The 27039-nt window shown below is 45.2% G+C and overlaps 1 protein-coding gene and 1 non-coding gene across 2 annotated transcripts in view; both read left to right on the top strand.

Annotated features, from left to right (window-relative positions):
* The window catches only part of LOC130038878 (kinesin-like protein KIF28), a 76593-nt gene extending 49843 nt beyond the window's left edge, over nucleotides 1-26750 (top strand). Inside the window, exons 13-23 of the mRNA XM_056130688.1 lie at nucleotides 1123-1246; nucleotides 2517-2661; nucleotides 5840-5958; nucleotides 6984-7091; nucleotides 15378-15652; nucleotides 17290-17424; nucleotides 18855-19021; nucleotides 19314-19422; nucleotides 20137-20304; nucleotides 21416-21575; nucleotides 26595-26750. Coding sequence (XP_055986663.1) covers nucleotides 1123-1246; nucleotides 2517-2661; nucleotides 5840-5958; nucleotides 6984-7091; nucleotides 15378-15652; nucleotides 17290-17424; nucleotides 18855-19021; nucleotides 19314-19422; nucleotides 20137-20304; nucleotides 21416-21575; nucleotides 26595-26750 — 1666 coding nt within the window. The remainder of the gene's footprint in view (nucleotides 1-1122; nucleotides 1247-2516; nucleotides 2662-5839; nucleotides 5959-6983; nucleotides 7092-15377; nucleotides 15653-17289; nucleotides 17425-18854; nucleotides 19022-19313; nucleotides 19423-20136; nucleotides 20305-21415; nucleotides 21576-26594) is intronic.
* Nucleotides 6736-6867, top strand: LOC130017227 (small nucleolar RNA SNORA36 family). Its single transcript, XR_008791353.1, has one exon. It is a non-coding gene; the product is annotated as a small nucleolar RNA SNORA36 family (small nucleolar RNA).
* Nucleotides 26751-27039: the final 289 nt, after the last annotated feature.

Below are 27039 nucleotides of genomic sequence, written 5' to 3'. Positions count from 1 at the left end.
TCCTGGAGATTCATGTCTTCTCCCTTCCACCCCCACTTTCTGGGGAGACCTGGAGTCCCACACAGTCATATCTGTACCCAGGCTAAGATTATAACCTTTCCCTCAGGATCTCTAGACCCCAGTCAAACAGGGATGTGGATGTGCTGTCTCCATATCCAGAGCATTCCATAGCTGCCAGAAAGTCAAAGAATATGCCAGAACCATGAATAAGTCAGTCATTTATGGCATACCAATCACATCTAAGTGGCAGCCAGTCTGACTCCTCTGACATTCATCCCAATCTTGTAACACAGACTACTTGGATTTAAAGAAGAAAGACTCAGAAACAGAGACCAACATCTCTGAGAGACCTAGGGTTCCTTATTATATCTCCTTCCCAGGCATCCCTCCAGAAGCATCTTTGATCTCATTTCCCTGTTGCTCAATCCCACTAACCTCTGAGCTTTCTTTTGACTTTTTGAGTCACATCCAGCAATATTCAGGAGTTCTGCACTCAGGAATCATTCCTGGTAGTGCTCAAGGACTATATGGGATGCCGGGGATTGAACCCAGTTTGACTGCATGCAAGGCAAACACCCTACCAACTGTACTATCACTCTGGCCCACCTTTGAGCTCCTGAGGACTTTAGCCATGACCCCTGAATCTCCTTTTGTCTTCCTGCTCTCAGCACCCAGAAGGTGTTGGATGAAAACAGTCACTTTGCTGTCTTCAGTCCAAGACGCCTAGGTAGCCCTCCTCCACCCCCGTTCACCAAGGATACACACAAGAAACCTCAAATACTTCATGTCACTCTTACACAGCTGTGGGTCATCTGAACTGTGCAGATGAGAAAGAACAATCTAAGGGGCCTGAGCGATAGTACAGTGGGTAGGGCATTTACCTTGCAAGTGTCAAGTATGGGTTCCATCCCTGGCATTCCAAGTGGTCCCCAAGCACACCCCAGGAATATTCCCTAAGTGAGAGACAGAAGTAACTCTTAGGTATTGCTGGATGTGCCCAGCCCCCAAATAAAACCAAATCAAAAAAGAAAAAAGAAGAGAAAAAGAGAAAGAATAGCTAGAACTTTTCACTAATTCCCAATATATTTGGTCACTGAGAAAAGCTCTTGTCTTGTCCTTTAGAATTTCCGAGAAGCATGCTTCCTTCACAAACACGGATGGGAAGGTGACAGTTGCCCCACACAACAACTGTAAGGTTGTCGTTAATGGGGTCCCCATCACAACCAAGACCAAGCTGCAGCATTTGGTAATCTTTCCTGCTGGCCCCCAGGCTTTCGTAAATGGGGGGTTGGGGGGAGGAAAGAGGGAAAACTGGCCAGGATGGTGCCAACAACCTCCTGTCCCTGTTCCACGGACTCAGTGACAAAATTTTCCTATATATGTGGGAAAGTTTCTTCCTGCTTCTGGATCTCATCTATAAGGTGGTCACTTGATTTGCATGTGCCTGGACCCACATCACATGCACTGTGTAATCCCCCAAAGACCTAATGTTTTGTCATGGCTCTGTGTGGGAATATTTTGGTCTTTGCTGGACCAAAGGTGATGATGGTTCAGGCCAGTGCAGTTGCCAAAGTGATGATGTCTCTGCACCTCATTTCCCTTTACCCCAGGTGTGGCCCTGGAGGTACCTCTGCCCAGCCAGCACCACAGGTGTGGTTCTAAGGCACCTCAGGAGCCAGCGGAGCCCCAGCACTGAATCTCCTGGGCAGCTAGATGAGAATTTCCCTCCCCCTCCCCCCCGCCCCCCCCCCCCTCGTCCCCAGCATTGCTTGGGATCCTCCCCACCCCCCCCAAAAAAAAAGCAAACAGAGAGGTGAGCTAGAATGCTAATCCTCACACTGTGTTTCCAGCTTTGATGTTTTGTGACACTTCAGCTATTTCTGAAGCTGGCCAGGCAGAGAGACTCACAGCACCTCCAAACCCAAGTTCTCTCCATCCGTTCCCCCAGGCCCTGCAGCCCAGCTCCTCTCCGAGCACTCCTCAGACCAGCTAGTTGGCTTGGGGTACTCCCTTCTAGATACCTGCCAGTGGCTTCTGTTGGGGGGCCCTGCATGGGACCTCTCCACTGCCTCCTGCCTCAGCTCACTCCCATGGACACACTGACCCTGAGGTTCTGTTCTGCCTCTTCTGCCCACGGCAGCCTCCCTACCATGCTGGCTCCCGCAGAGCCAGTGCCCTCCTTCCCACTCTGTGCCAGCTTGGGCTCACAGCCTTGACCCGTCAAGGCCAGAGGGAACCAGGCCAGGTTGGGGGTCAGAGCATGTGTGCAGTAAAGAAGATACAAATGAAGTTGTGCTCCTTCACATCCAGGTCTTGCCCTATTTGGGAGAGTCACAGGTGGGCGGCAAGCGGGGAGGGGGGAGGAAATACTGGGCTGGGAGCTGGCCTTGGCCCTGCTGTCACCAACTGGCCACACCCCTCCTATACTGACGTTCCTGCCATTACACCCTTCCTGCCTCCCCGGCTTGGGCGTCCTGCACAGGCAGCGTCCTCCTTCTGAGCCCCCTTTTCCTTAGGACCGCATCATTTTGGGATCCAACAGCGCCTACCTCTACGTCGGCTTTCCTTCCGAGCGAGGCAAGGATGACCTGAGCACATTCGATTATGACTTTTTCCAACAGGAGCGAGCCGCCGCTGAGGGCATGAGTGTGGACACGCTGGGTGAGCGCCCCCAGTCCTCTTCTGGTGCTTTCTGTGAATTCCCCTTCCCCCATCCCTCAGGGTCGGCTTTCTCTGTGCATGGCTGCTTTCTTGAAGAAAAGCCTCTGTTCTTGTGTCAGGTATGAGGTTTTTTGAATCTGAGCAGCTGAGTGGCTCCTGGCTTCTGTGGCCATCACCTGCTCCCCCCCTCCCCTCCAGTCACAGCCAGCTCTTGCCAGGCCCCACTCCTGTTCAGGCCTCCAGCATTCCCTTCCGGTAGCTGGTCCTAGGTGCTGCAACAATTTGGAAACAATTTTCTGTAAGCTGCAAACAAGTTTCAATAATAGTGCACACATACACTCACCCATGTGCGCAGGCCCATGAACACACACACACATACACACACACACACACACACACACACACACACACACTCCATTCAGATCTCCCCTCTCAGCACCTGCCTTATGTGTCAGTGTGTGTGTACAGAGATATACCGAGAATAATCTTCGCTGAACCATTGAAGAGTAATCACACTCAGGCTTTTCCTTCTGACTAAACGTATCTGTGCCTATTGCTTAAGGAAAAGAACATTCTCAGGAAGAGGCCACTATGGCAACAATAGTTGGAAATGATCACTCTGGACAGGAACTGAGTGGCAAAGAGATATACATGATAAATCTTTCAATACCTGTATTGCAGACCTTAATGCCCGAAAGGAGGGAGAAAGGGGGAGGGGGGAGAAAGAAGGGAGAGAGAGTAGGGGGGAAAAGGGGGAGAAGAGAGAGAGAGATAGATAGAGAGAGACAGAGACAGAGAGAGAGAGAGAGGAAATATGCCTATACCCTGGTAAATGGATGGGTGTTGGAAGATTGTATGACTGAAACATAACCATGAACAACTTTGTAACTGTATATCTCATGGTGATTCAGTTAAAAAAAAAAAGTTCCTTCTTGTGGCTGGAGCAATAGTAAGCAGGTAGGGTGTTTGGCTTCCACATAGCCAATCAGGGGTTTATCCCCATACCCTATATGGTCCTCCAAGCACTGCCAGGAGCAATTTCTAAGTGCAGAGCAACCCCTGAGCATCTCTGGGTGTGCCCCCCCCCCCAAGAACATTATAAAAAGAACACTTTCTCACCTGTTGCTGAGTGAGGATCCCAGTCAGAAAATTAACAGTGATATACATACACATATTTAATACACATATTTTGCTCCAATTTAATGAATTATTTCAATAATACTCTTTCACTTAATGTTTTCTTTTTCAAAATTTGAGATATTAGGGCCCATGCTGTTGTGCCCGAATTTCATATCCCCAGTTGCAGAGAGAGCAAGTCCACGCATGATTATGTAAAAACAAAGGAACTTTATTGCTAGCTCGAGCCAGTGTCCAAGTCTCATCCAACACCGTGGAGTTGTCAAGACAAGGACCCCCAACTCCAAATCACAGGGAGTTTATGTAGGTTTCAAAGTTTCAAAGTTAAGCAAGCAACAGGGATAAGGCAGCAGTAGTCAGGCGAAAGTTAAACAATAGTTTCCAGTAACAGTTTATGGTTTCTGGCACATTGTGATTGATTGAGCCCACTTGGCTGGGCCCAGGAACTTTCCAGGGGGAGGGGAGGTCAGGCTGGCTAGTTACACATTGTTTGGTTTCTAGGAAACAGAAACTGTTTCAGTTCCAGGAACTGAACCTGAGGCCTAGCTGATTTTTCTCATTTCATGGCCTCAGTTTTGCCCTTACAATGCAGGCCCACTTGTTGCATTTAGCTGCCATGTCCCTGGTCTCCTTCAAGCTGATGTATAATTACTTCTGTCTATGTTTCCCATCCAAGCTGTTATATTGACATTTTTGAGGCCTGATGCTTTTCTGTGTCTCCATGTGGGATTTTGTAGTATTTACTCCTGACTGAACAGAAGTTTGAGGTAGGACAGTCACCAAAGTGATAGATATGGTGACACACACCAGCACAGCATGCTGGGGGGTCAGCTTGCCAGTAACTGTGATCATACAGAGTTTTAAATTCTTTTGCATCTGTTTTGGGGGCCATACCTAATGGTGCTCAGGGCTTACTCCTGGCTTTGCACTCAGGGGTCACTCTTGGGGGACTCTTAGAACCATACATGGTGCCAAGAATCGAATCTAGGTCAGCTATGTACAAGGCAAGTGCCCCTACCCATTACATTATCACTAGGGCCCCAAATTCTTTTTTTCCTCTTTTTTTTTTTGGTGGGGGGCAATACCCAGCTACACTTGGACTGACTCCTGGCTCTGTACTCAGGGATCATTCTGGCAGACTTGGGGAACCATATGGAGTGCTAGGGGTTGACTCCAGCAAGCACCTTATCCACTATCTCTCTAGCCCCTCTAAATCTATTTCTTAAACGAATAAAATGTTCCAAAGGCAAGACTTTGATATGTGACTATCCTCATACCTCACTATGTTTTTATCGGCAGCTTAACATCCTTCCATCATGCTCATAGATTAATTATGATGGATATTTTTGTCAAATGGTGAATTTCTAGACATATTTGAAAAAATTATATTACAACAAAGCTTTCTCTCATATATATATAAATCACTCATTTGACGATTCATCAAATTACATTTTTTAATTACAAGTATATTTCCGTGGCTTAGATGTGAGATAACTATGTATATGAAAACCGTGAGATTCAACATTATTCTAAACATGTGACCTAGACTATAAGTAAATTCTTTTGAAAAATGAATTTGCTCAGGAGGCAGGTTGTGGGTAGGAAGGCACCTTGGGCCATTGGCGAGGGACATTGACACTGGTGGTGGTTTAGGATTGGATCATTATGGTGCCTAAATAAGATACAATAAAAAATTTCAAATAGAAAAGAAATTTAAGCAGAGAAGTATAAGAATTAAGTTGAATATTAAAATAATTGGAAGACAAGATAGATGGTTTAGGGGTTAAACTGCTTGCCTTGTATGCTGCCCACCCTGGTTCGGTCCTTGGTCACAAATGGCCATCCAAGCCCTGCCAGGAGTGATCCCTGAGCACAGAGCCAGGAGTAAATGTTGAGCACCACTGAATGTGGACGAGGAAAAATAATCAGCTGGACATGCAGGAGAGATTGTCTGATATTTGCTCTGAAAATTGCTCGCTAGAACTGAATTCATTTGTGACTTCCCAGAGAAAGAGACTGCACTTTGTTTCCTGGTTCATAGGTGCCATGAACAGGGGAGCCGGGAAGGCAGACCCCAGTGTCCTGGCTGTGTTCCAGGACTATGTCAAACTGATGCCCCTGGTTGCAGAAGCCAATCAAATGAGTGAAGAGCTTGAGAAGGTAAGAGAAGGGACACAGCATTGTGCCAGGTACAATGAACCTCAGAGGACATATTCAGCTCTCGATGAAATGCTTCAAAAGAGTTCATGGTTTAGAGACTTGAGACCCCACAGTGAGTGACATAACCAAGGACACAGCCAGACCTTTTCCATCCCAGATGCTAGTGCCATTTCCTCACCGTCTGGCTCAGTGCAGACACCCCAGCACCCTAGACTAACACCAGCTCACTAGTACTACCCCACCCTGGATTGTCCTGCAGAGGGCACCTCTGTGTCCAAGCACCTTGATGGCCTCAATACCCCAGAGAACACCCGATAAACACTTTGGTAAATGCTGGATGTGTAAGTTCTAGGTTACTGTTAAGAAAAGTTTGTGCTGGGGCCAGAGAGTTAGTACAGTGGGTAGGGCATTTACTTTGTACATGGCTGTCACGGATTTGATCCCTGGCATCCCATATGGTCCCCCTGAGAAATGCCAGAGGTAATTACTGAGTGTAGAGACAGGAGTAACCCTTGGACATCACCAGATGTGCCCCAAAAAGAAATAGTGCAGAAATTGGAGAGATAGTACGGGATTAAAGTGCTGGTTTGCATGCAGTTGACCCTGGTTTGATCCCCAGTACTATAGATGGACCCCTAAAACCCACCAGAAGTGATCCCTGAGTGCAGAGCCAGGAGTAAGTTCTGAGCAATGCCAGCTGTGACCTGAACTTCCCCACTACTCTATCTATGAGAAATGTTAGTGCTTTGTCATTTCTCTTGGTGACAATTCCAAGGAGCAAGAAATGAACATTGTTGTAGGGCTGCTCCCCTGTTCTAGTAATTAAACTTTGAGACATTAAGACATGAGTTACGGGAGATGATTGGGTAGTAAGCATTTCTCTATTCATTTCCCTCCTGGCCTACAATAAATAAATAAATAAATAAATAAATAAAAAGCCTGAGTTTGGAGAGAAAGAAAAAGAAAATGCAAAGATAGTACAGGCTGATAAACGTATCATTTGGTGAAATATATTTTTCTACCAGGGACTTAAAATGGAGTTGAAGGTGAAGAATTTAGCATCATCAGACTCTCGGGGCTACGACCTTCAAAAAGAGGTCATGGTGAAGGTGACCAACCAAAGGACTCATGAGGTGAAGCTACCTCTGCAGGGAGAGTGTGTGTGTGGGCGGGGGGCGAGGGGGGACTGTGGTCTTCCCCAGGGACACAGGTTAGGTGTGAGGTGATCCTGTTCTGTGCATGGGCTGGGATTCTGGAGGAGACTCCAGAGAGAGATGGGTTTGCTCTGTGTGTCCCCTGCTGGGCATCATTCTCCCCAAGCACTGACTCTTCCACTCAAATCTTTCCTAACAACCAGCACTGAGCACTTCATTTATTCTATTTTGGGGAGATGGGGTGGGGTTACTCAAGGCTTACTCCTGACTCTGAGCTCAGGGATCAATCCTTACAGGTTTCAGAGAACCATTTGTGATGCTGAGAATCAAACCTGGGTCAGCTGCTTGCAAGGCCTTAAACCCTGTACTATCTCTCTCTCCTCTCTCCCTCTCTCCCTTGTCTTCTCTCTCTCTCTCTCTCTCTTTCTCTCTCTCCCCCTCTCTGAAATTGTGAAATATGACAAACACAGAAAAGAAACCAAATATCTGTGTTCATCTCATATATATCTGACCACTCATCACTTAGTTTAGGGAGGCACTGCTTGTGCCAACTTGCAGGCTGAGGCCAACCAGAGCACAGAATGTGATGGGCCCCCAGTTGTGAGTGCCCAGGGAACCACTTGAGCCAGGTCACTCTACAGCCAAAACTCCCCAGACTTCCTCCTTCCTTTTTACCTCCTTCCCACTGACCAGCACTGATGAAGCCTCCTTAGTATCTCTGAGAGTTGAAGGGAATGGGGAACAGCGACTTTTCATTTATTCAGGCTCCTAGAATGGAACAGCAGAGACTTAGATGTAAAATAGGAATCTTTGTTTCTCATAGTTCAGGAGGCTGGAATCCAGGACCAAGGCTCAGGCAGATGAACTGTCTGTTGAGGGCTACCTGGTATGAGGGGATGAGAAAAATTCCATCTTCTATACAGATGTTCTTCCCATTCATGGGGCTCCATCCCTGGGACCTTATCATCTCCCAAATCTGCCCCTTTAACACCATCACACTAGAGATTAGGCTTTATAATATGAACACTGGAACAGGAATATTCAGTCCATAGCATGTTTGAGCACCAGTAGAGAGGTCCCCCTAACAAGCCCCCCAAAAGCCTAACATCAAAAAAGAAGGAACCTACATGAATATGGTACAAACAGACCACATACAACAAACCCACAGTAAATATCAAACCCAGTGGTGAAAAGTTGAGAGCCTTCCTTCAAAGATCAAGGATGCCCACTTTCACCACTATTATTCGACAAAATATTGGAAGTGCTAGCCACAGCAGTTAGGCACTGTAGCACTGTAGCACTGTCCTCCCATTGTTCATCTATTTGCTCTAGCGGGCACCAGTAATGTCTCCATTGTAAGACTTGTTGTTACTGTTTTTGGCATATTGAATATGCCACGGGGAGCTTGCCAGGCTCTGCCATGTGGGTGGGATACTCTCAGTAGCTTGCCAGGTTCTCTGAGAGGGGCGGAGGAATCAAACCCGGGTTGGCCGTGTGCAAGGCAAATGCCCTACCTGCTGTGCTATCACTCCAGTGGTTAGGCAAGAAAATAAATTATTCAAATTGGAAAAGAATTCAAAGTATCACTATTTGTAAATGATATAACAATAGACATAAAATTCCATAAAAACTCCACCATAAAAAAAATCTTTTAAAAAGAATAAGCCGATGTTATTTAAGTAGAAGACTATAAAACCAACACATAAAAAGTCTGTTGAACTTTTTTTCTTTTCTTTTTTTTTTTTCCTTTTTGGGTCACACCTAGCGATGGCTAAGGGTTACTCCTGGCTCTGCACTCAGGAGTTACTCCTACTCCCAAACCTTCTCCGTTCTAGATGCTAGTGTCATTTCCTCACCGTCTGGCTCAGTACAGACACCCCAGCACCCTAGACTAACACCAGCTCACTATTACTACCCCACCCTGGATTGTCCTGTCCTGCAGAGGGCATGTCTGTGTCCAGGCACCTTGAAAGCCTCAATGCCACAGAGAACACCTGATAAACACTTTGGTAAATGCTGGATGTGTAAGTTCTAGGCTATTAGGAAAAGTTTGTGCTGGGGTCAGAGAGTACAGTGGGTAGGGCATTTACTTTGTTTGTGGCTGATGTAGGTTTGATCCCTGGCATCCCATATGGTCCCTATATGGCAGTGCTTGGGGGAACATATAGGATGCCAGGGATGGAACTTGGGGATTGAACTCAGCCCTATATGCTGTGCTATTGCTCCAGCCCCAAAGTCTGTTGCATTTCCATATGTGAACAACAAACTCAGCGGAAAAAGAAAGCAGAATAAAATCCTATTTACAACCGTGTCAAAAAAAGTATCTAGGAATTAACAAAGTAGATGAAATGCCTGTAAATTAAAAGTATAAGTTATTATAAAAAGAAACAGGATACAAGAAAACAAAAACATTCCATGCTTGGAGAAATGCCATTCAAAAATGGCTATCTTATCTTAAGTATTATATAGATTCAATTCATCCCTGTCAAGATTCCAAGGGAATTCTTCAAGGATATAGAACGAATGCTACTAAAATTTGTTTACCCCCTGAAGAGCCAAAGTAATTCTAAGGAGAAAGAATAAAAAGGGAAATGAGAATCATTGCATTCCCTGACCTTAAAGTATACTATAAATCTATGGTAATAAAAACAGTGTGGCAATAGAAAAAACACAGACTCTTAGACCAGTGGAAAAGAATTGAAAGTCTAGAAGATCCTGAGTAGCATTAAGTAGAGGTAGGAACACCTCTTCAGCAATAGCTTCTGGGAAAATTGGTTAGTCATTTGCAGGTAAAAGGTAAGGTAAAGGCCCTCCCGTTGATCGTCGATTTGCTCGAGCGGGCCCAGTAACGTCTCCATTGGAGACTTTGTTGTTACTGTGTCTGGCATATCGAATACTCTCGGTAGCTTATTTGCAAAAATAAATAAATAAATAAATAAATAAAGTGGCATTGTACTGCTAGCAGAAACTGAACTTTGTTATAAAAACAAAACAATCCTGATGTTTGAGGCTAGCAGCAATGGGAACCCCTCCTGAGTCCTGCCCCCTCTTTTGAGGAACAACACAGCATCCAGATAGGACTCAAGAAGTGGGGGTTGGGGGGCTGGAGCTATAGTATGCGGGTTGGGCATTTGTTGGACTGAACCAGCTTCGATCCTCAGCATCCCATATGGTCCTCCGAGCACCTCTCAGAGTGACTTCTGAGTGCCAGGAGTAACCACTGAGCATCGCCGGATGTGACCCCCCCCCAAAAAAAAAACAACAATAAAATGGGGAGGACCTCTTTGAGGCACACTATTGGCAGGAAAAAGGAACTCTAGTACTTTGACTGAGTATTGTTGTGAGTGTTCCCTCTGAACTGCTCTGCACCCTCAATCCATTGACAATCTCCAGTTGATCATCCAGGTTTTCAGTCTCCTGTCCGTCCTCTCAGCATAGAAAGAAAACTCCAACTCTAAAGCTGCAGCGCCACCTGCAGGAAAACAAAAGAAACGAACCCAGAGGTGTAAATTAACATTCTGAGGCCCATCATTGTAAAATAAGATGGAATTCCTCAAAGAAAACAAGTCTCCAGAGGGAAAATTTAAGCACACAGAATTGGAGGTGGTGACAGGCAAAAAGAATAGAGAATATCTATGTTTTAACAAAATGCAACAAAGTTAAAGTGTATCAGCTACACAAAGAGAAGCAAATCCCAAGCTATCATATCAAAATGCAGGGAGAAATTCATCGAAGTAATTAAAGGCATTCTAAAGTTCTGACCAGATATAGTGGATATTATGAAGACATTGAAGGAAATTCAATCTATGAAAAACATAACATGTAGATAGGATAAGTAATGAGAAATTTTAGATGTCTGGGGAGGTAGTGCAGTGGGAAGGGTGCTTGCCCTTCATGTGGCCGAAGCGGGGTTCAATTCCCAGTATCCCATAAAGTACCCTGAGCACTGCCAGGAGTAATACCTGAGTGCAGAGGCAGAGTAAGCCCTGAGCACTGCCAGGTACGGTGCAAAAACAACAACAACAACAACAACAACAACAAAAACAAACCAACAAAATAATCAGAAATTAAAAATAAAGTAGGGCCTAGAGCAATAGAACAATAAGTGAGGCACTTTACTTGAACATGGCTAACCCAGGTTCAATCCTTGGAACTCCATATGGTTTCCTGAGCCCCCCCAGGAATGATCCCTGAGTGTAGAGGCAGAAGTAAGCCCTGAGCACTGCTAGGTGTGGCCCAATAAAGAAGGAGGAGGAGGGAGAGGATATGGAGGAGGAGAAAGGAGGAAAGAGGAAGAAGGAGCAGGAGAAGGAAGAGGAGATAGGGGCGAGAAGGAGGAAGGAGAAGGAGAAAGAAGAAAGGAGAACTCTTTAATATTATATATAAATACTAATCCTACATGACTTAGATATTAGACCCTAAAGCATAACATACATAAGGAAAAAAAAAACATGGGCTATATTCCAGGACCTCTACATCACAAATGTATCCAGAGATTCAACTCCATGGCAAGGGAAACAAAAGTTTCTTCACAGCAAAATTACCACTAAACCAAAAAAAAAACACCAAAAAAAAAAAAAAAACAGTCTAGCATCTAGCAATTAGGAGAGGTTATCTCACAAAGGACTAATACTCCGAATAGAGAGAGAGAGAGAGAACATACAAAGCTTCACCAGAAAAACAAACCAAAAAAAAAAAATTTAAGCAGCCCAACAAAAATAGTACTGTCCTCCCGTTGTTCATCAATTTGCTCGGGCGGGCCCAGTAATGTCTCCATTGTGAGACTTCTTGTTACTGTGTTTGGCATATTGAATATGTCACAGGGAGCTTGCCAGGCTTTTCCGTGCAGGCAGGATACTTTGGTAGCTTGCTGGTCTATTGGAGAGGGCGGAGGAATCGAATCCAGCTAGGCCAGGCCAGCCGTGCACAAGGCAAATGCCCCGCTGTGCTATCACTACAGCCCCCAACAAAAATAAACCGGGCAAAAGAAGGAGGGTCCTTTTGTGTGTGTGGTGGGAGCGGTGACAGCTCCACACAGACACAGGACTGAAGCTAAATCCCTGTAGAACTGAAACCAACGACAGTGGGGAAATGAGCCAAGAAATCCTGTTCTTTTCCTTCCCTTGGCACACCTGTTAGGCACAGCAGCTACCTCACAGGCCTGCTGCTGCTTCAGCTCTCACTCTCTCTGCCTGCTGAGCAAGTGCCCTAATCCCTGAGCTCTCTTGAGGGATAATGCTCTCAATAATTTTATGGTGATTTTTTTCTATTCTTTGTCTCATCCAGAGATAACTGGTGTGTCATTTTCAAGCCTGTTCCTTTTCGACTTATTCAAGGATCAGTGGGGGGCTGGTGATTGGGCATGGTGGTAGAGTACATGCCCAGCATGCACAGGACCCTGGTCTGATTTTAAAAAAACGTACACACAACCTTTCTTTCAGGAGCCTGCGAGAAACTGGTAATAATTCCTGGGGGTTTCTTAGATCCTTTTCTGTGTGATTTTTGTTTTATTTGGTTGGGTTTTTTTTTGGGGGGGGGGGGGCGGGCTCAAGAATGATTCTGGGCTCTGTGTTCAGTCAGGGGTCACTTCCAGAGGTGCTGGGGGTTGGATCTCAGCCTTCTGCATGCAATAATAGAGGCTCCAGATATGGGCAGAGGGCATTTCTTTGGTATCAACATCAGGATAAAGTCAGGAACAGCGGCGTGGGGGGAGGTCTGTGAGGGCTTTCTAAGAAGGAGTGCCACCATTGTGCAGTTGTTCTTAGCCGTTCAGTCTAGCAGCCCTGGGGCATGGTAACCATTCTTCAACCAGGAAGTTTCAGAGCCTCCCTGGGGCAGGAGCCTGAGCACAGCCTGTCCCAGCGCTGACCCTACCTAGCAAGGATGACTTCCTTTTCCAGGTCCCAAGGCATGAACCTATGAGCCTCAGCAGACCTAAGACTGGTTTCCCTTCATGCAGTGGGCTTAAATGCTTGCTGATGTTTTTTGTTTGTTTGTTTGTTTGTTTGTTTTGAAAGAGGGGCAGACCCAGCAATGCTCTGGGGTTACTCCTGGCTTTGCACTCAGAAATCACTTCTGACAGTGCACAGGGGACTAAATGGGATGCCGAGGATTGAACCTGGGTTGGCCTTGTAAGGCAAATTACCTCCCTGCTCTACTATCTCTTGCATATGTGTCAGAAACCATCTTCAAGATGCCTCTGGGAAAGGAGTTTGTGCTTTCTTTACTTGAAGCAGAGAAAGGGGTCTTTGCAGGGTCTAAGGATGCCCTTTGATGAACTATGGAACTTCCAGAGGAAGAATGACTCTTTATTCTGGGGGGTCCCCATCACATTGGCGAGGGTGCTGGGGCCTCACACATACAAGGTACATGCACAACCCTAACCCAGTGTTTTGTTTTGGTTTTCCAAGTTGCTCAGAGGAGATGTTGCTAATTTTACGCCGTAATCACTTGTGATGTGACATTTTCAAGATATTTTCTTTCTAGCTTGAGTTTCTCATACTCCAGTTGATGGTTTTTGTGCTCTCTGTCTGTCTGTCTGTCTGTCTGTCTGTCTGTCTGTCTCTCTCTCTCTCTCTCTCTCTCTCTCTCTCTCTCTCTCTCTCTCTCTCCATTCTCTTTCAATACCCAGTATTGATCCCAAGGCCCATTCCTTAGTGAAGAGACACAGCGTGGAGGCATTTCCACTCACTGTGTGTGAGCTCTTGTATTTGTTATCTGTTAGTTATCTAGGGTCCAGATCATACATCTTTGTGAGTTAAGAGCAAAGTGTCCAGGAGTATGTGGCTGACTTTGGTTCAATCCCCAGCACCCTATATAGTCCCCTGAGCCCCCAGGAGTAATTTCTAAATGCAGAGCCAGGAGTAACCTTTGAGCACTGCAGGCTGTGACCACCCCCATCCTGCCCCTCACCAATAAAAAAAAGAGGAAAGTGTCCAGAGGCCCAGAGAGCTCAAGTGCTTCCCTGAGTTCAACCCCAGCACCATGTTGTTCCTGTTACTGAAGGTGTGGCCCTGGGAGTCCCCAAGCATGGGTCCCTATAAAAATTAAATAAATAGGGCCAGAGAAATGATACAGGGGGAAAGTCCTATACTTTGTATGTACCCCACCCTGGTTCCATCCCCGTGACTCCCCTAGCAGTTCCAGGTGTGGCCCAGGTGGTTCCTGGTACCACAGGACCTGAGAATCCCCTCATCCCTTGCCCACACATCAAACCCCAGGCCTGGTTGGCTAAGAATCACTGAGCATGGCTCCTGGTTCCCCTGAATGCCATTGGCAGATTCATAGATAAATAACAAGTATGTTTTAAAAACCAAGGTGTCCTCAGGGCTACAGGCCTGGAAGCCTAAAGGGAGACTCTTTCTGGCCTTTTCTAGAGGCCTCCAGTGTTCCATAGCCCAGGCTATCTTCCATTGTCTTCAAGGTCAGCCACATGGCATCTCTGTGGTCTGTCTCAGTACCACCTGCCTTCATTGATACTTGTTTCAGCTGCCCCCCTCCATATTTAAGGTCCATGTGACTTTATTGTGACCATCTGGACAATCCATGTTAATCTTCTCAGTTTAATACATTGAGACTGGAGCTGTGATTTGTGATAATTAAACCACATCCAAGTGTGAGCCCTGTTGGTATGTGCCAGCATCACCATATTGAGATCAGCCAATAAGCAGGCTTCATTGCTTTTTCATGTAAGGTGACAAAGTCACAGGTTCTGGAGACAGGGAATCATGGGGGGGGGGGTTATCTCCCATAAGCCCCAAACTTAATTTTTCTCAGGAGTCACTAATTTGCAGGGTGTTTAGGAGTAGATTGGGTCACAACAGGCAGTACTGGGGGCTGCTTCCTCCTCTGTGATCAGAGGTCACTCCCAGAAGTGTCCAGTGACCTCCTCTGTGATCAGAGGTCACTCCCAGCAGTGTCCTCCTCTGTGATCAGAGGTCACTCCCAGTCCGTGTTGTGCTGAGGATCAAATTGGCACCCAATGTTGTAAGGCAAGTGCCTGAACTTTTGTACTATCCCTCTAGCCCCTCTGTTTCTTCCATCATTTCCTTAAAGTTTTTTCTTGACCTCCAGCAATTGAAACAAAGGGCTAAGAATCAACAAGATCCATTGAAGAATCTCACCCAAGCCAAGTGGGATGAAAGTATTCTGTGCTCCTGAGAACCCAAGCCCCAGCAAGAAGAAGCAGACTAGGATGAATCACAGAATGGATCATTAGAGCAGCAGGGCAAAATAGATAATGGTGACCAACATTTGCATTTCCAGGTATGGATCTGGTCCAAAGCCAAGTTTACCAATAGGAAATTCCTGATGGAAGAGCTTTACCAGCGCTTTCTAGATGGAGAAGACAGCCACGTAGCACCGGAAGACGATCCTTTTTGGGATCCTGTTGAGGCTGTTCACTTGGGCTCAGCTCATGTCTGGCTGCAGTCACTTGCCTACTGCATGAAGTTGGAGGACCAGGTGGAGTTTCTGAACTGTGATGGGCTGGATGAGGCCGTGCTGCAGATCCACATGAGCCCCTGCTCCCCAACAGGACGGTGGGTACTCTCCCCTACCTCCTCACTGACTTCTGGGTCAGTTGCTCAGGTAAAACTCATAGCAAACCTATTTTCCCAGTTGAGATGACTCACTTTGTACTCCAAAGAGATCATTTATCGTAGAAATGTACAAGCAAATTTGTTCGTGATTTGGTCTCATCAAAAAAGATTTTTCAGTCAAGTGGCCCTCAAGATTCGACAGCCAAGAGGCATCAAATCAGATCTTTGCAGTGGCAGCCAAGTTAACTGGTTGAGATAGATAAAAACTCCCTGTCTAGGGTAAAAGAGTTAGTTTAGTGGGCTAAGTGCATGCTTTGCTTGTAGGGGCCCTGGTTCACTCCCCAGCACCATATGGTCCCTCAAAAACACCAGGAGTGATTCCCTAAGCACAAAACCAGGAGCATGTCCTGAGCACTATTAGGTATGACTCCCAAATCAAATGATAATAATAATTTTTAAATATGTAAAATTGGGGCCAGAGCATTAGTATAGCAGGTAGGGCACTTGCCTTGCATGCAGCCTATTAGGGTTCGATCCCATCATCCCTAATGGTCCCCTGAGCTCCACTAAGAGTGATCACTGAGTTCAGAGCCAGGAATAACCCTTGAGCATTTGCCAGAGGCTTTCACTTCCGCAATAATTTATAAAATTCCCTGCCTGGTTCATTTAATCAGCTCAGCAGCTCCCTGGGATCAAAAAATGAGGCATTTAAACCAGATGGGAGAAGGCAACCAAACTCAATTTTAACAAAACATAAATACAGAAGTCTTAACCTGTAACAACATCGTATTAATCTCTCATACAGAGACTTAATATCTACATGATGAGATACAACAATTTATTGGTTCATGGTTGGAAGCCTGTCTGAAGTGCTAGGGGAGAAGCCACCTGGGCTAGAGAAGGGACCACCAGGACAATATTACATAGAAATGATCACTCTGAACAAGATCTGTGTTCTGAAAGTAGGTAAAGGAACAAAAATCATAATCTCTCAGTACCTGTATTGCAAACCATAAACTCAAAAGAAAAGAGAGAGAGAAGGAAGAAAAGTCATAGAGGCGGGCTAGTGTCTGGTTTATAGGTTTCAGTCTACTAGCCTGGCTGATGTGGATTTATTGGAAAGCTGCCTAATTTTGTTTTTCTCCTGGGAGCCTGGGGTTGACTCTGGAGGGGAAGGATGAGGGCTGCATCTATTCGGACTTCAAATGGGCTTCCTGCAGAGGACACCCCCTCTGTCCTGCAGGAAACCTGCACTTTTTGCATTCACCAGTGCTCAGGGATCACTCATGGCAGTGCTCACAGGGCCATGCGAGGTGCCAGGAATTGAACTTGGGTTAGGCCACATGCAAGGTAAGTGCCTTACCCACTGTACTATCTCTCAGGCCCCAGCTGCTAGTTCTTCAATGCTAAACACCTACATTGGGGTATTGACTGCAGGAAGCTGTTAGCATGCTGTGTCCTCCCTGGGAGGACTGACCACCTTCCGAGGAGCTGCACCTGGTTTGAAGTGCCAGTAGAGTAAGCGCTCATGAAGTGCTCTGAAATCTACAGTTTTAATGTTGAGGAAGCTGTTGCCTCTTGACCTCATATCCCTGACTTACTAACCTGGAGTTCCTGTTTTATCTCTTCTTTTGCAGAGAATGTGGAGAGGAGGAGGTAGTCATTGACCCTTTGGAGTTGCTGGGCAAGAGGATGGACTTCCAGATTGGCATCGTTCGGTGCCTTGGTGCCAAGTGGCTAAAGGAATATGCAGAACGGGGCATTCAGCTGGGGTACAAGCCAGCTCCCCAGTGCTGCTGGGCATGGGCTGAGGGGCCCAGGGGAAGAATTTTTTCTCTAGTCCTAAAAATGAGTTCTTTCCTTAAGTTGCTCCAACCCCTAATGACCATTTCCCCATCTGTTTCATGGAAAAGCTACTTGCCCTTCTAACTTACTGGACTATGAGTGTATGTGATCATATGGGATCATTCTCAGGGATCACAGCGGGAGTGACAGAAAGGCGGATTGTCAGAGGGCATTTCAGAGAGGAGGATTTTCTAAGTAGACTTTTTTTCCAGATGGAATTAAAAAGACTGTATTTCAATATAGAAGCTACTCTTATTAGGCTAAATAGCTAGTAAGAAATAGAACATTGGGTCATTTTTTATCTTGGGGATTTGCTTGCATCTCACCCTGAGATGTGTACTCTCAGCTATCCCTTTGGAGAAGCCTTGAACACAAAACTCTTTCCTCGTATTTATCTAAATAATCTTTCTCTCTTTCCTCATATGTATCTAAATAAAACTGACCTTATTTATTTATTTTTTGTTTGGGGGCTACGCCTAGGGATGCTCAGGGGTAACTCTTGACTCTGTGCTCAGGAACCACTTCTGGAGGTGCATGGGGGACCAAATGGCCGGGGATCAAACCCGGGTCAGTTGTGTGCAAGGCAAGTGCCCTATTGACTGTACTATCTCTCTGGCACCTAAGTTTATCTTTTAAAAAAGCATTAAGAGTAAGGGTAACTTCATACAAAACAAAACAATACAAAAACAAAACACCCTCAACCACCTATCAAGGAAAATGAGTAATTTCAGACTATCTATGTAAAAAGTATTTATTAAAGTCCCTTTCCTTTCTCTTTTTTAAAAAAATTTTTTATTAGTGAATCACCGCAGGTTACAGTTACAGACTTACAAACTTTCGTGCTTGCATTTCAGTCAGACAATGTTCGAGTACCTATCCCTCCACCAGTGCCCATTTTCCACCACCAATGGTCCCAGCATCCCTCCCACCACCCCCATCCCTTTCCTTTCTTTCTGAGACATTTATTACCCATGTAGTGATAATTCCCACATAGAAGAAGGGAGATGCTGGGATCTGCTTTCACAAGAATCAATTACAGGGCACCTTTTACCATCAATGTAGGTGGCATTTATTTAACTCATGCCATTCACTTTTTCACAAATAAAGTTTGTAAAGAAATTTAAAGTTAAAAAAGATATTAAAATAAATGGAAATTTGGGGGACCCAAGGGATAAGGTGCTTTGCTCATAAGCTGCCAACCTAGGTTCAATTCCAGGCACCATATATGGTCCCCTGAGCAATGCCAGGAGTGATTTCTGAGCACAGAACCAGGAGCAAGCACAGCTAGGTGTGGTCCAAAAAACAAAAAGGGAAAAGAAATTGAACAAAATAATTGTCTGGTGTGATTTTTGGGCAGGTACAGAATGTATGATCTTCCACATACTTTGTATACTAAGCCCGTGTGGAAAAATGTGAATCCCCCAATTGAAGAAACCATCCAATTTACAGCCTTACATGCCTCGCGGGAGTTCCTGGATTATTTACAGACCAATGCTCTGGTTGTGGATCTGTGGGGTCTCCAAGGTACCAAGCTTCCTCCTCTCTTGCAGGGCACATGCAGGATCAGAAAATCCACATCCACTTACATAGAGGCGCTGAGGAAGTGGGGGAGGGGAGTGAGGACTGCAGGTCGGGGGGAGAACTGTTTGCTCTGTGTCCCTAGGTTCTAGGGATGACGGGGCTCCTCCATCTGTGTTCTCCCAGCCCAAAGAATTCTGGGCTCCTCCCACAGCCTGTGGTCTCCCCACACCTCACCCAACATGTGGGTCGGGCAGCTGAGGGGTTCCTGCCCTGACGAGTCTTCCCCGCACTGTAGAGGGCTGTGCTGACCTGGGTTGTTCCCAGCCTGACCTCGCTCTCACAGGAAGAGGCCACTTCATGGTGGACACCCGGAAAAGTTCCCCCGTGTTCGACGCAGGCCAGGTGTGTGCACTTATCTGACATTAAAATGGACAACGTGGGCCTCTTCCGCTGTCCCCATGGGGTGTTTGGGCTGTACTAGCTTTACTGTGTGCTAGCCTGTGGGCAAACACTGAGGCAGAGCTTTCTGCTGCTCACTTTTGCTTAAGGGTGTTTTGTTCTAACAAGTCAAAGGATGGCAAAATGTAATAAGAAATGTAAAAATAAAATAATTTTTTTTTCTTTTTTGGGTCACACCCAGCGATGCTCGGGGTTACTCCTGGCTCTGCAAATGCCTTACCTGTTGTACTATAGCTCTGCCCCTAAAATAAATTTTATAAAATGAAATAGACAAGGTGAAGTCAGGGAGAGAATTCAAGAACTTGAGACCCAGGTTTAATTTCCTGAGAACAGTCAGGAGCAACCCCTGAGCACTAAGCCAGGAGCAGCCCCTGAGAACTGCTGGGCTGGGACCCCAAACAAAACAAATAGGAAGGACAACACTGATGAATAGGAAATCTCAGATGCCAGCTGGGGCTCATCAGCATTACTTCCTTTAGTAACATTTTCTTACTTTATACCCCTGGGCATCTAAGGGGCTGTGAGACCTCACTTGCCACCCCACCACTTCATTGAGTTTTCATGTGTTAGTCAAAATCCTCAGTCTCAAAGGCTGTGCAAACAAACCAGCCCCTAACTAAAGGGATACAGGTCTGTTTTTGTTTGTATATATTGTAGAGTACATTAAACCAGACACCAGAACTTTATCTGAAGCTGCTCAAGTTAGAACAGGAGACAGAGCTGCTCAGAAACCTGAACCGAGTCCTCAGGGAGGAAAATGTCGCTCTCAAAGTCTCACTGGAGAAAACTGGTTCTTCTCAGCCAGGTGAGAGACTGCTCATGCCTCAGTTGTTTCATTATCTCTGAATTTCTCCATTTGGGATGTGTATTTGTCTTCTAAGAAATGAACCTTTATATTTTCTCTGATGCTCAGAGATCATTCCCAACAGTGCTTGGGAGACCATACATAGTACTGAAGATCAAATCCAGATCAGCTGCATGCAGGGCAATATCTGACCCATTTTCGGAGAGAAAAGCTTTCAGGGCATCCTGATATTCCCAACTGTGCTCAGGTATCATGCAGTTCAAGGGTTTAAACCCAGACCTCCTGCATGGGGGAATCATGGACATTAGCCCTTTGAGCTTTCCTCCCACACCTAAGGAACCTAAAAAATTTTTTTTGCTTGTTTTTGTTTTTGTTTATGAGCCCCAGCTGCTAGACCTCAGGGTTTTCTCCTGGCTCTGTGCTCAGGGATTACTCCTAGCAGACTCAGGGACTACATATGGTGCTGGGGACTGAACCTGGATCGGCTGCATGCAAGGCAAATGCCCTACCTTCTGTACTGTCTCTCCAGATTCCATAAACTTTTATTTTTATTTATTTATTTTTTGCCTTTTGGGTCACACCCAGCGATGCTCAGGTTTCTCTTGGCGGCTCTTAGGGGACCATATGGGATGCCGGGGATCAAACCCGGGTCGGCCATGTGCAAGGCAAATGCCCTACCCACTGTGCTGTACTATCGCTTCAGCCCCAAACTTTTATTTTTAGAAATAAACTTCCTAATGATTTAATATTATGTTTCATTTTTTGAAAAAAAGAAAAAAAAGCAAAGCCCCTTTTCCTTCTGTTTTGTAAGATTTCTTGTATGGATCCAAATTTATGTCTGTTAAATACTGGCATAATGAGGGATCAGCATTTTTTGAGATAAATAGATTAGTAGATGTCATAGCTTCTTTTATTAGTGCTTGGTTTGGGGACCACACTTGGTGGTACTGAGGGACTTCTCCATTCAAAGTATTTGGGAGTCACTCTTCAGCAGTGCTTGGGGACAACATGGTGTCAGGGATCCAATCTGGAGTTCCTGCATGCAAGGCAGGTGCTGTGAGTCATATCCTTGTTTCTAAATGCCGTATTTTTTGGACCTCAGATAATAAGCCTTCTGGTACTGTAAAGACAAGTGGGACAACAGCACAACTGCTGGAAGTCAGAGAGATTCAACAAACATGCACTCAACAAACCAGCTGCGACAGAGAATTCGCCAAGGCCCTTAAGGTGTTCTACCAAAGCATGAACAGAGCTAGAGGACAGTTTCTCAGCCTAAGGCATCATAAGCCTCCCGTAAGTACCCAGAACCCAGGAGGAAAAGGCTCAGCCATCAAATGCAGGGATCTGATGTAACTGCATTTTCTGCACGTGGGGCTGTGTGTGTGTTTTACAGGACAGGGTGAGACTCTGAGCATGTGAGGGCTCTACTCATGGCCTCCAGCCACCTTTGCTCTTGATTTTTTTGCTAGTGTACTTCAGGCTGGTTCCAGGCACTATGGCCATTGCCATATTGATGTTCACTTTATGATTTATAAAAGAAGTATACTTTATATCATATAGTGTGTGGACATTGTGTAGACACTACTTTATATTCTAGTCAGTGCAGCAAGGCAAGAAGTACAAGATATGAAAGGAAAGGTATATATGTATATGAAAGGGAAATGTATACATAAATGTGCATGTAAATGTATATGTAAGTGTATATGAAAGGGGAAAGAAGAGTTGCTTTCTTTTTCAGTTTTTGAGCCATACTCCTCTAGGCTCAGGGCTTTCTCCTGGCTGTGTGTTCAGGGACTGCTCCTGGTGAAACTCACGGTCATGGTCTTCCCGTTGTTCATCGATTTGCTTGAGCGGGCCCAGTAATGTCTCCATCGTGAGACTTCTTGCTACTGTGTTTGGCATATCGAATACATCACGGGGAGCTTGCCAGGCTCTGCCTTGCGGGTGAGATACTCTCGGTAGCTTGCTGGGCTCTCCGAGAGGGGCGGAGGAATCGAACTCGGGTTGGCCATGTTGGCCGCTTGTAAGGCAAACGCCCTACCGCTGTGCTATCGCTCCAGTGCCAAGTATTGCCTTGGCAGTGTGCAAGGCAAGAGTCTTACCTACTGTACAATCTCTCCGATCCAGAAGAAAAAAAAGTCTTACAAGTGTTATCTCTATAATCATTATTAAATTTACTAACTTAAATTTACTCTTTTTAAAAAAAGTTTTTTTTTGGGCTGAAGTAATAGCACAGCAAGTAGGGCATTTGCCTTGCACGCGGCCCACCCGGGTTTGAGTCCCAGCATCCCATATGTTCCCCCGAGCACCACCAGGAGTTATTCCTGAGTGCAGAGCCAAGAGTATCTCCTGTGCATTGATGGGTGTGACCCAAAAAGAAAAAAAAACAGTTTTTGGGCATGTACAAGGCCATGTTTGATCTCTGGCATCACACACATGCACATGGGCACACACACAACATCATTTATAGTTGCATTATGTATATGAAGGACTTAGTCAATAGCTAACATAAAACTGGAATTTAAAAAAATTTTATTAGTGAAACACCATGAGGTACAGTTGTAGACTTACAAATTTTTGTGCTTGGGTTTCAATTGTGATCAAATACCCATCCCTCCACCAGTGCCCATTTCCCACCACCACAGATCCCAGTATCCTTCCCACCTCCCATCCCCCCATCCTACCCTGCCTCTGTGGCAGGGCATTCCCCTTTGTTCTCTCTCTCCTTTTGGGTGCTGTGGTTTTCAAAAGAAGCATTGAGTGGCAATCATGTTCGGTCTATAGTCTACTTTCAGCAAGCTTCTCCCATCCTAAGAGGATCCTCCCAAACTATGGAATTCTAATGGAGGAATTTTAAAACATGTTTGAAATATCTTACTGATCTAAACAAAAGGAGAGACAATGCATGCCTGCATGGTTTCTGAGATAGGCAAAGCAAATTTGTCTAGTCTTCCTGTGATTCAACATAATTATAATCAAATATTATAAATCTGACAAAAGGATTCCATAAATTAGAAGGAACTGCAAAAGCAAAAAGTAGCCAAGAACAAGAACAAGAACAACAACAACAACAAAAAAAAAAAACAAGACAGGAAATCTTGCCCTATCTAATATCAAGGCTTATTTAAAATACTATTGTGATAAGCAATAAGGTAGTGCTGTGATACAGATAACAACAACAACAAAAAATCCAGAAATGAAGCTGTTCTAGACTGGAACTTGATATATAGCTGAGATAGATGTAGCATGGATTTTTAAAAAATAAGCAATGCTAGGAAAATTAAGAATATGTTAAGAAAAACCCAATGCTTTCAGAAGGCACTTTTGGAAACTGTCTTCATGATCTCCAGTAGAAATTTAGTAAGTTTTACATTAAAAACTCCCATCTTGGGGCTAAGTACATGCTTTGCATACAGGAGGCATGGGCTTGATCCCCTACACCCCATGAACTCTCAATCTGCCGGGAGCCCTCCCATCCCCACCAAGCATAAAGCTGGGAGTAACCCTTAGTATCACCATATATCACCCAATAAAACAATATAACAACAAACAACAACAACAACAACCCCCCCCCCATATTTAAGTAAACTATTAGTATATTCTTTTATATTAAAGTTTTTTCACTTTGGCATTCAGAGCACTGGGGCTGGAGCGATAGCACAGTGAGTAGGGCATTTGCCTTGCAACTGGCCAACATGGCCAACCCGAGTTCAATTCCTCCTCCCCTCTTGGAGAGCCCGGCAAGCTACCGAGAATATCTCATCCTCTCTGCAAAGCCTGGCAAGCTACCCGTGATGTATTTGATATGCCAAACACAGTAACAATTGTCACAATGGAGATGTTACTGGGCCTGCTTGAGCAAATCAATGAATAATGGGAGGACAGTGACAGTGACCCAATTAAAGTTTTAAAGTTTGGGGCCATAGAGATAGTACAAGTGCTTGCCTTGCATGTAGCTATCCCTGGTATCACATATGGTCCCTTAAGCCTTGCCAGGAGTGTCCCACGAGCACAGAATCAGGAATAAGCCCCAAGCACCACGGGTATGGCCCAAAAACAAAGCAAAAAAAAAAGGGGGGGGGGAGAGGATAGGAAGTTACTTGCAGCACATTTAACATATAATGACCTGATATCTAAAATAAAGATATACTATAAAACAAAGAAAAACAAAGGTAGGTAACCCAGTAGGACAAAATAAATGGGTGAAAGGCATGGGCAGAGTGGAGAGAGAACTCCAGGGGTAGAGCATAGCTTTGCATGAAGGAGGCCCAGGTTCCACCCCTGGCACTGCATGGGATAAGAGAGCCATAACGTGGGTCAGTTGTTGTTATTATCATCCAAGACTAGTATACTGAATCTAGAAACAATTACTTTTTCCAGAGATGACATGCTGGAAAACACATTGAAAAAAAAGTGAGGGAAATAACCTGAATGGGAGGTAGGGCTGGAGTGTGAGCTTTGGATATGGATGGCCTCAGGTTCCATTGTCCTTGATCAGTGCTGGTTGTGGCCTCCCAAAAGCCTTCTCCAAGACAGCATTAGTTTCTTTTTAAAAAATATTAGTACAATACTGTGATTTATCAAGTTGTTCATAATACAGTTGTTTCAGGCATTCAGTACTCCAACACCAATCCCACAACCCATGTGCCCTTCCCTTCTCCAATGTCCTCAGTTTCCAGCCCATCACCCCAGCCTGCTCCCTTGCAGGTCCAAAGAAATTTACTTCATATTGTTTGTTTCAACACAAAGGCAAATGGAACTATCAAAACTTAGATCAAAAGTCATTTGTGATCATTGTTACATCTCACAATGGAGTTACTAAAGTCATTGAGGATTTACTGGGCTGGTTGGTGCCAGCTGAACCTTCTGTGCTTAGGCTCATTGAGCTTGGTGGTCTTCTATGCAACTTTCCTATCAGATTTCCTGACATACTGCTGGGCTGACAGTACTACAAAATTTGGAGTGTCATGTTACTATATATGTGGCCACGTGGTCCAGGAGCTATACAGCTGGACTGATTTGGTGGCTTGGCAGTTAGATGAGGTTCAGTTGTAGAGCTGGGTCCTTTCCATGACAAGTGCCAGGTGTGGCTGCAGGCTGCTGTGCCTCAGGCAGAGGGGAAACCTTCTTGCCCCATTCCGAGAAGGTCCGAGTTGTCAGCCCAGACCAGTCTACCTGGGAAGATTCAACAGCATCCTGTTCTTTTCAAGATCTATTGTAGAGGGGGCTGGAGTGATAGCACAGCGGGTAGGGCATTTGCCTGGCACACGGCTGAACCAGGTTCAATTCCCAGCATCCCATGTGGTCCCCTGAGCACTGACAGGAATGATTCCTGAGTGCAGAGCCAGGAGTAACCCCTGTGCAATGCCAGGTATGACCCAAAAAGCAAAAAAAAAAAAAAAAAAAAAAAAAAAAAAAAAAATCTATTGTGGAGCTGGGTCACTGGTCACTGCTCTGCTGGCAAGACCTAGGGCACTATTTTTTAAAAATTTTATTTTTTATAAAGTTGCTCACAATAATTCATTGCATTTAGTATGCAAACATCAATTCCACCACCATGCATCTTCCCACCACCATAAGAGCAAAGTTTGTGATGATTGTTGTGTTTCATCCTGGAGCCATTTAAGCCCTTGTATAAGAGATTATAAGCATATATGTTAAATCCAAACAAATGTATGCTACTCTTGGTACACCAGTGGGCTAGAGTATGAAATGTTGCATGGCCGCAAATGCACTTGCACACTTCAGGAACTCCGAAATTTAGAATACAATTATAGAGCAGATTCACTCATGGGTAAGACGTATGTTGCTCTCTTCTGGGAGCTTTATTTTAGTCTCTGGATCTTGGCCATTGACAAGATTATATGGCGCCAGGGCAGTTTGTTGGTGTGACTGCCAAACTACTGGAGAACTAGGGAACCCAGACCCAATCCATGTGAACTTGGAGACCGCAGTCACGGGTCCTGTATACCTGGGTTTTTCTGGGGCAGTATTTCTTGACTGGGAGTGGCATGGCCTTCTTGTGGGCCCTCAGCATATTTACATGGGGCCATAGATGAAAATTGCATATCTGGGGTGCCACAGCACTAGACCAGGGGGGTATGGAGCTAGAAGAAAGCAAGGTTGGAAAATGGTTGAGAAGGATGTTCCAGGAGATCTGCTTTAAAGGGAAGAGAAGCCATCTCAAGCTCCATGCTGTGAATCCTGCATAGTACCCAGAGCCAATGTTGAAAACAGAACCAGCGGCCAGTGCCCACTATCTCCAGGTTCCCTATTGGCAGTGATTCAGCCCTTCTCTTTTTTATATTTTAGGAAGAGGATCAAATGCTCCGAGTATTTATACACCAACAGTCCCAAATGTTAAAGGATTTTGGAGAGCTCCTAGAGTCCAGCTTGTGGAAATTGAAAAATGATGTTGCCCTTATAGTGAAAAAGAAGAGAGAGCATTTATTGCATCTCAAAGAGTGAGAATTCGTGAAATTAAAATATTTGTATTTTGAGTGAAGCTTATTTGTGTGGCTAATGAGCTGGATTAAATTGGCTCTTGGCTGAATTGTGGACATTTTCAACCCATTTCCTACAGACTCAGCCTGCCAACCCCTCCCTCCCCGCCGTGCTATCTTCCCGACCCCTCTTCTACTTTGTTTTGAGACTGTGCATGCTGTGGGATCCTGCAATGCCAGGGTCCAACCTGGGGCTCCAGCCTGTCAGCAGTCTCCTCTTCCACCATCCCTAAATAGAACACCTTGACTTGGTC

Source organism: Sorex fumeus, unplaced genomic scaffold (assembly GCF_029834395.1).
Source record: "Sorex fumeus unplaced genomic scaffold, SorFum_2.1 ptg000007l, whole genome shotgun sequence".
In the NCBI taxonomy this organism is placed as follows: Eukaryota; Metazoa; Chordata; class Mammalia; order Eulipotyphla; family Soricidae; genus Sorex; species Sorex fumeus.
The sequence above is the reverse complement of the archived record's forward strand: the minus strand, read 5'-3'. Positions and strand labels throughout refer to the sequence as shown.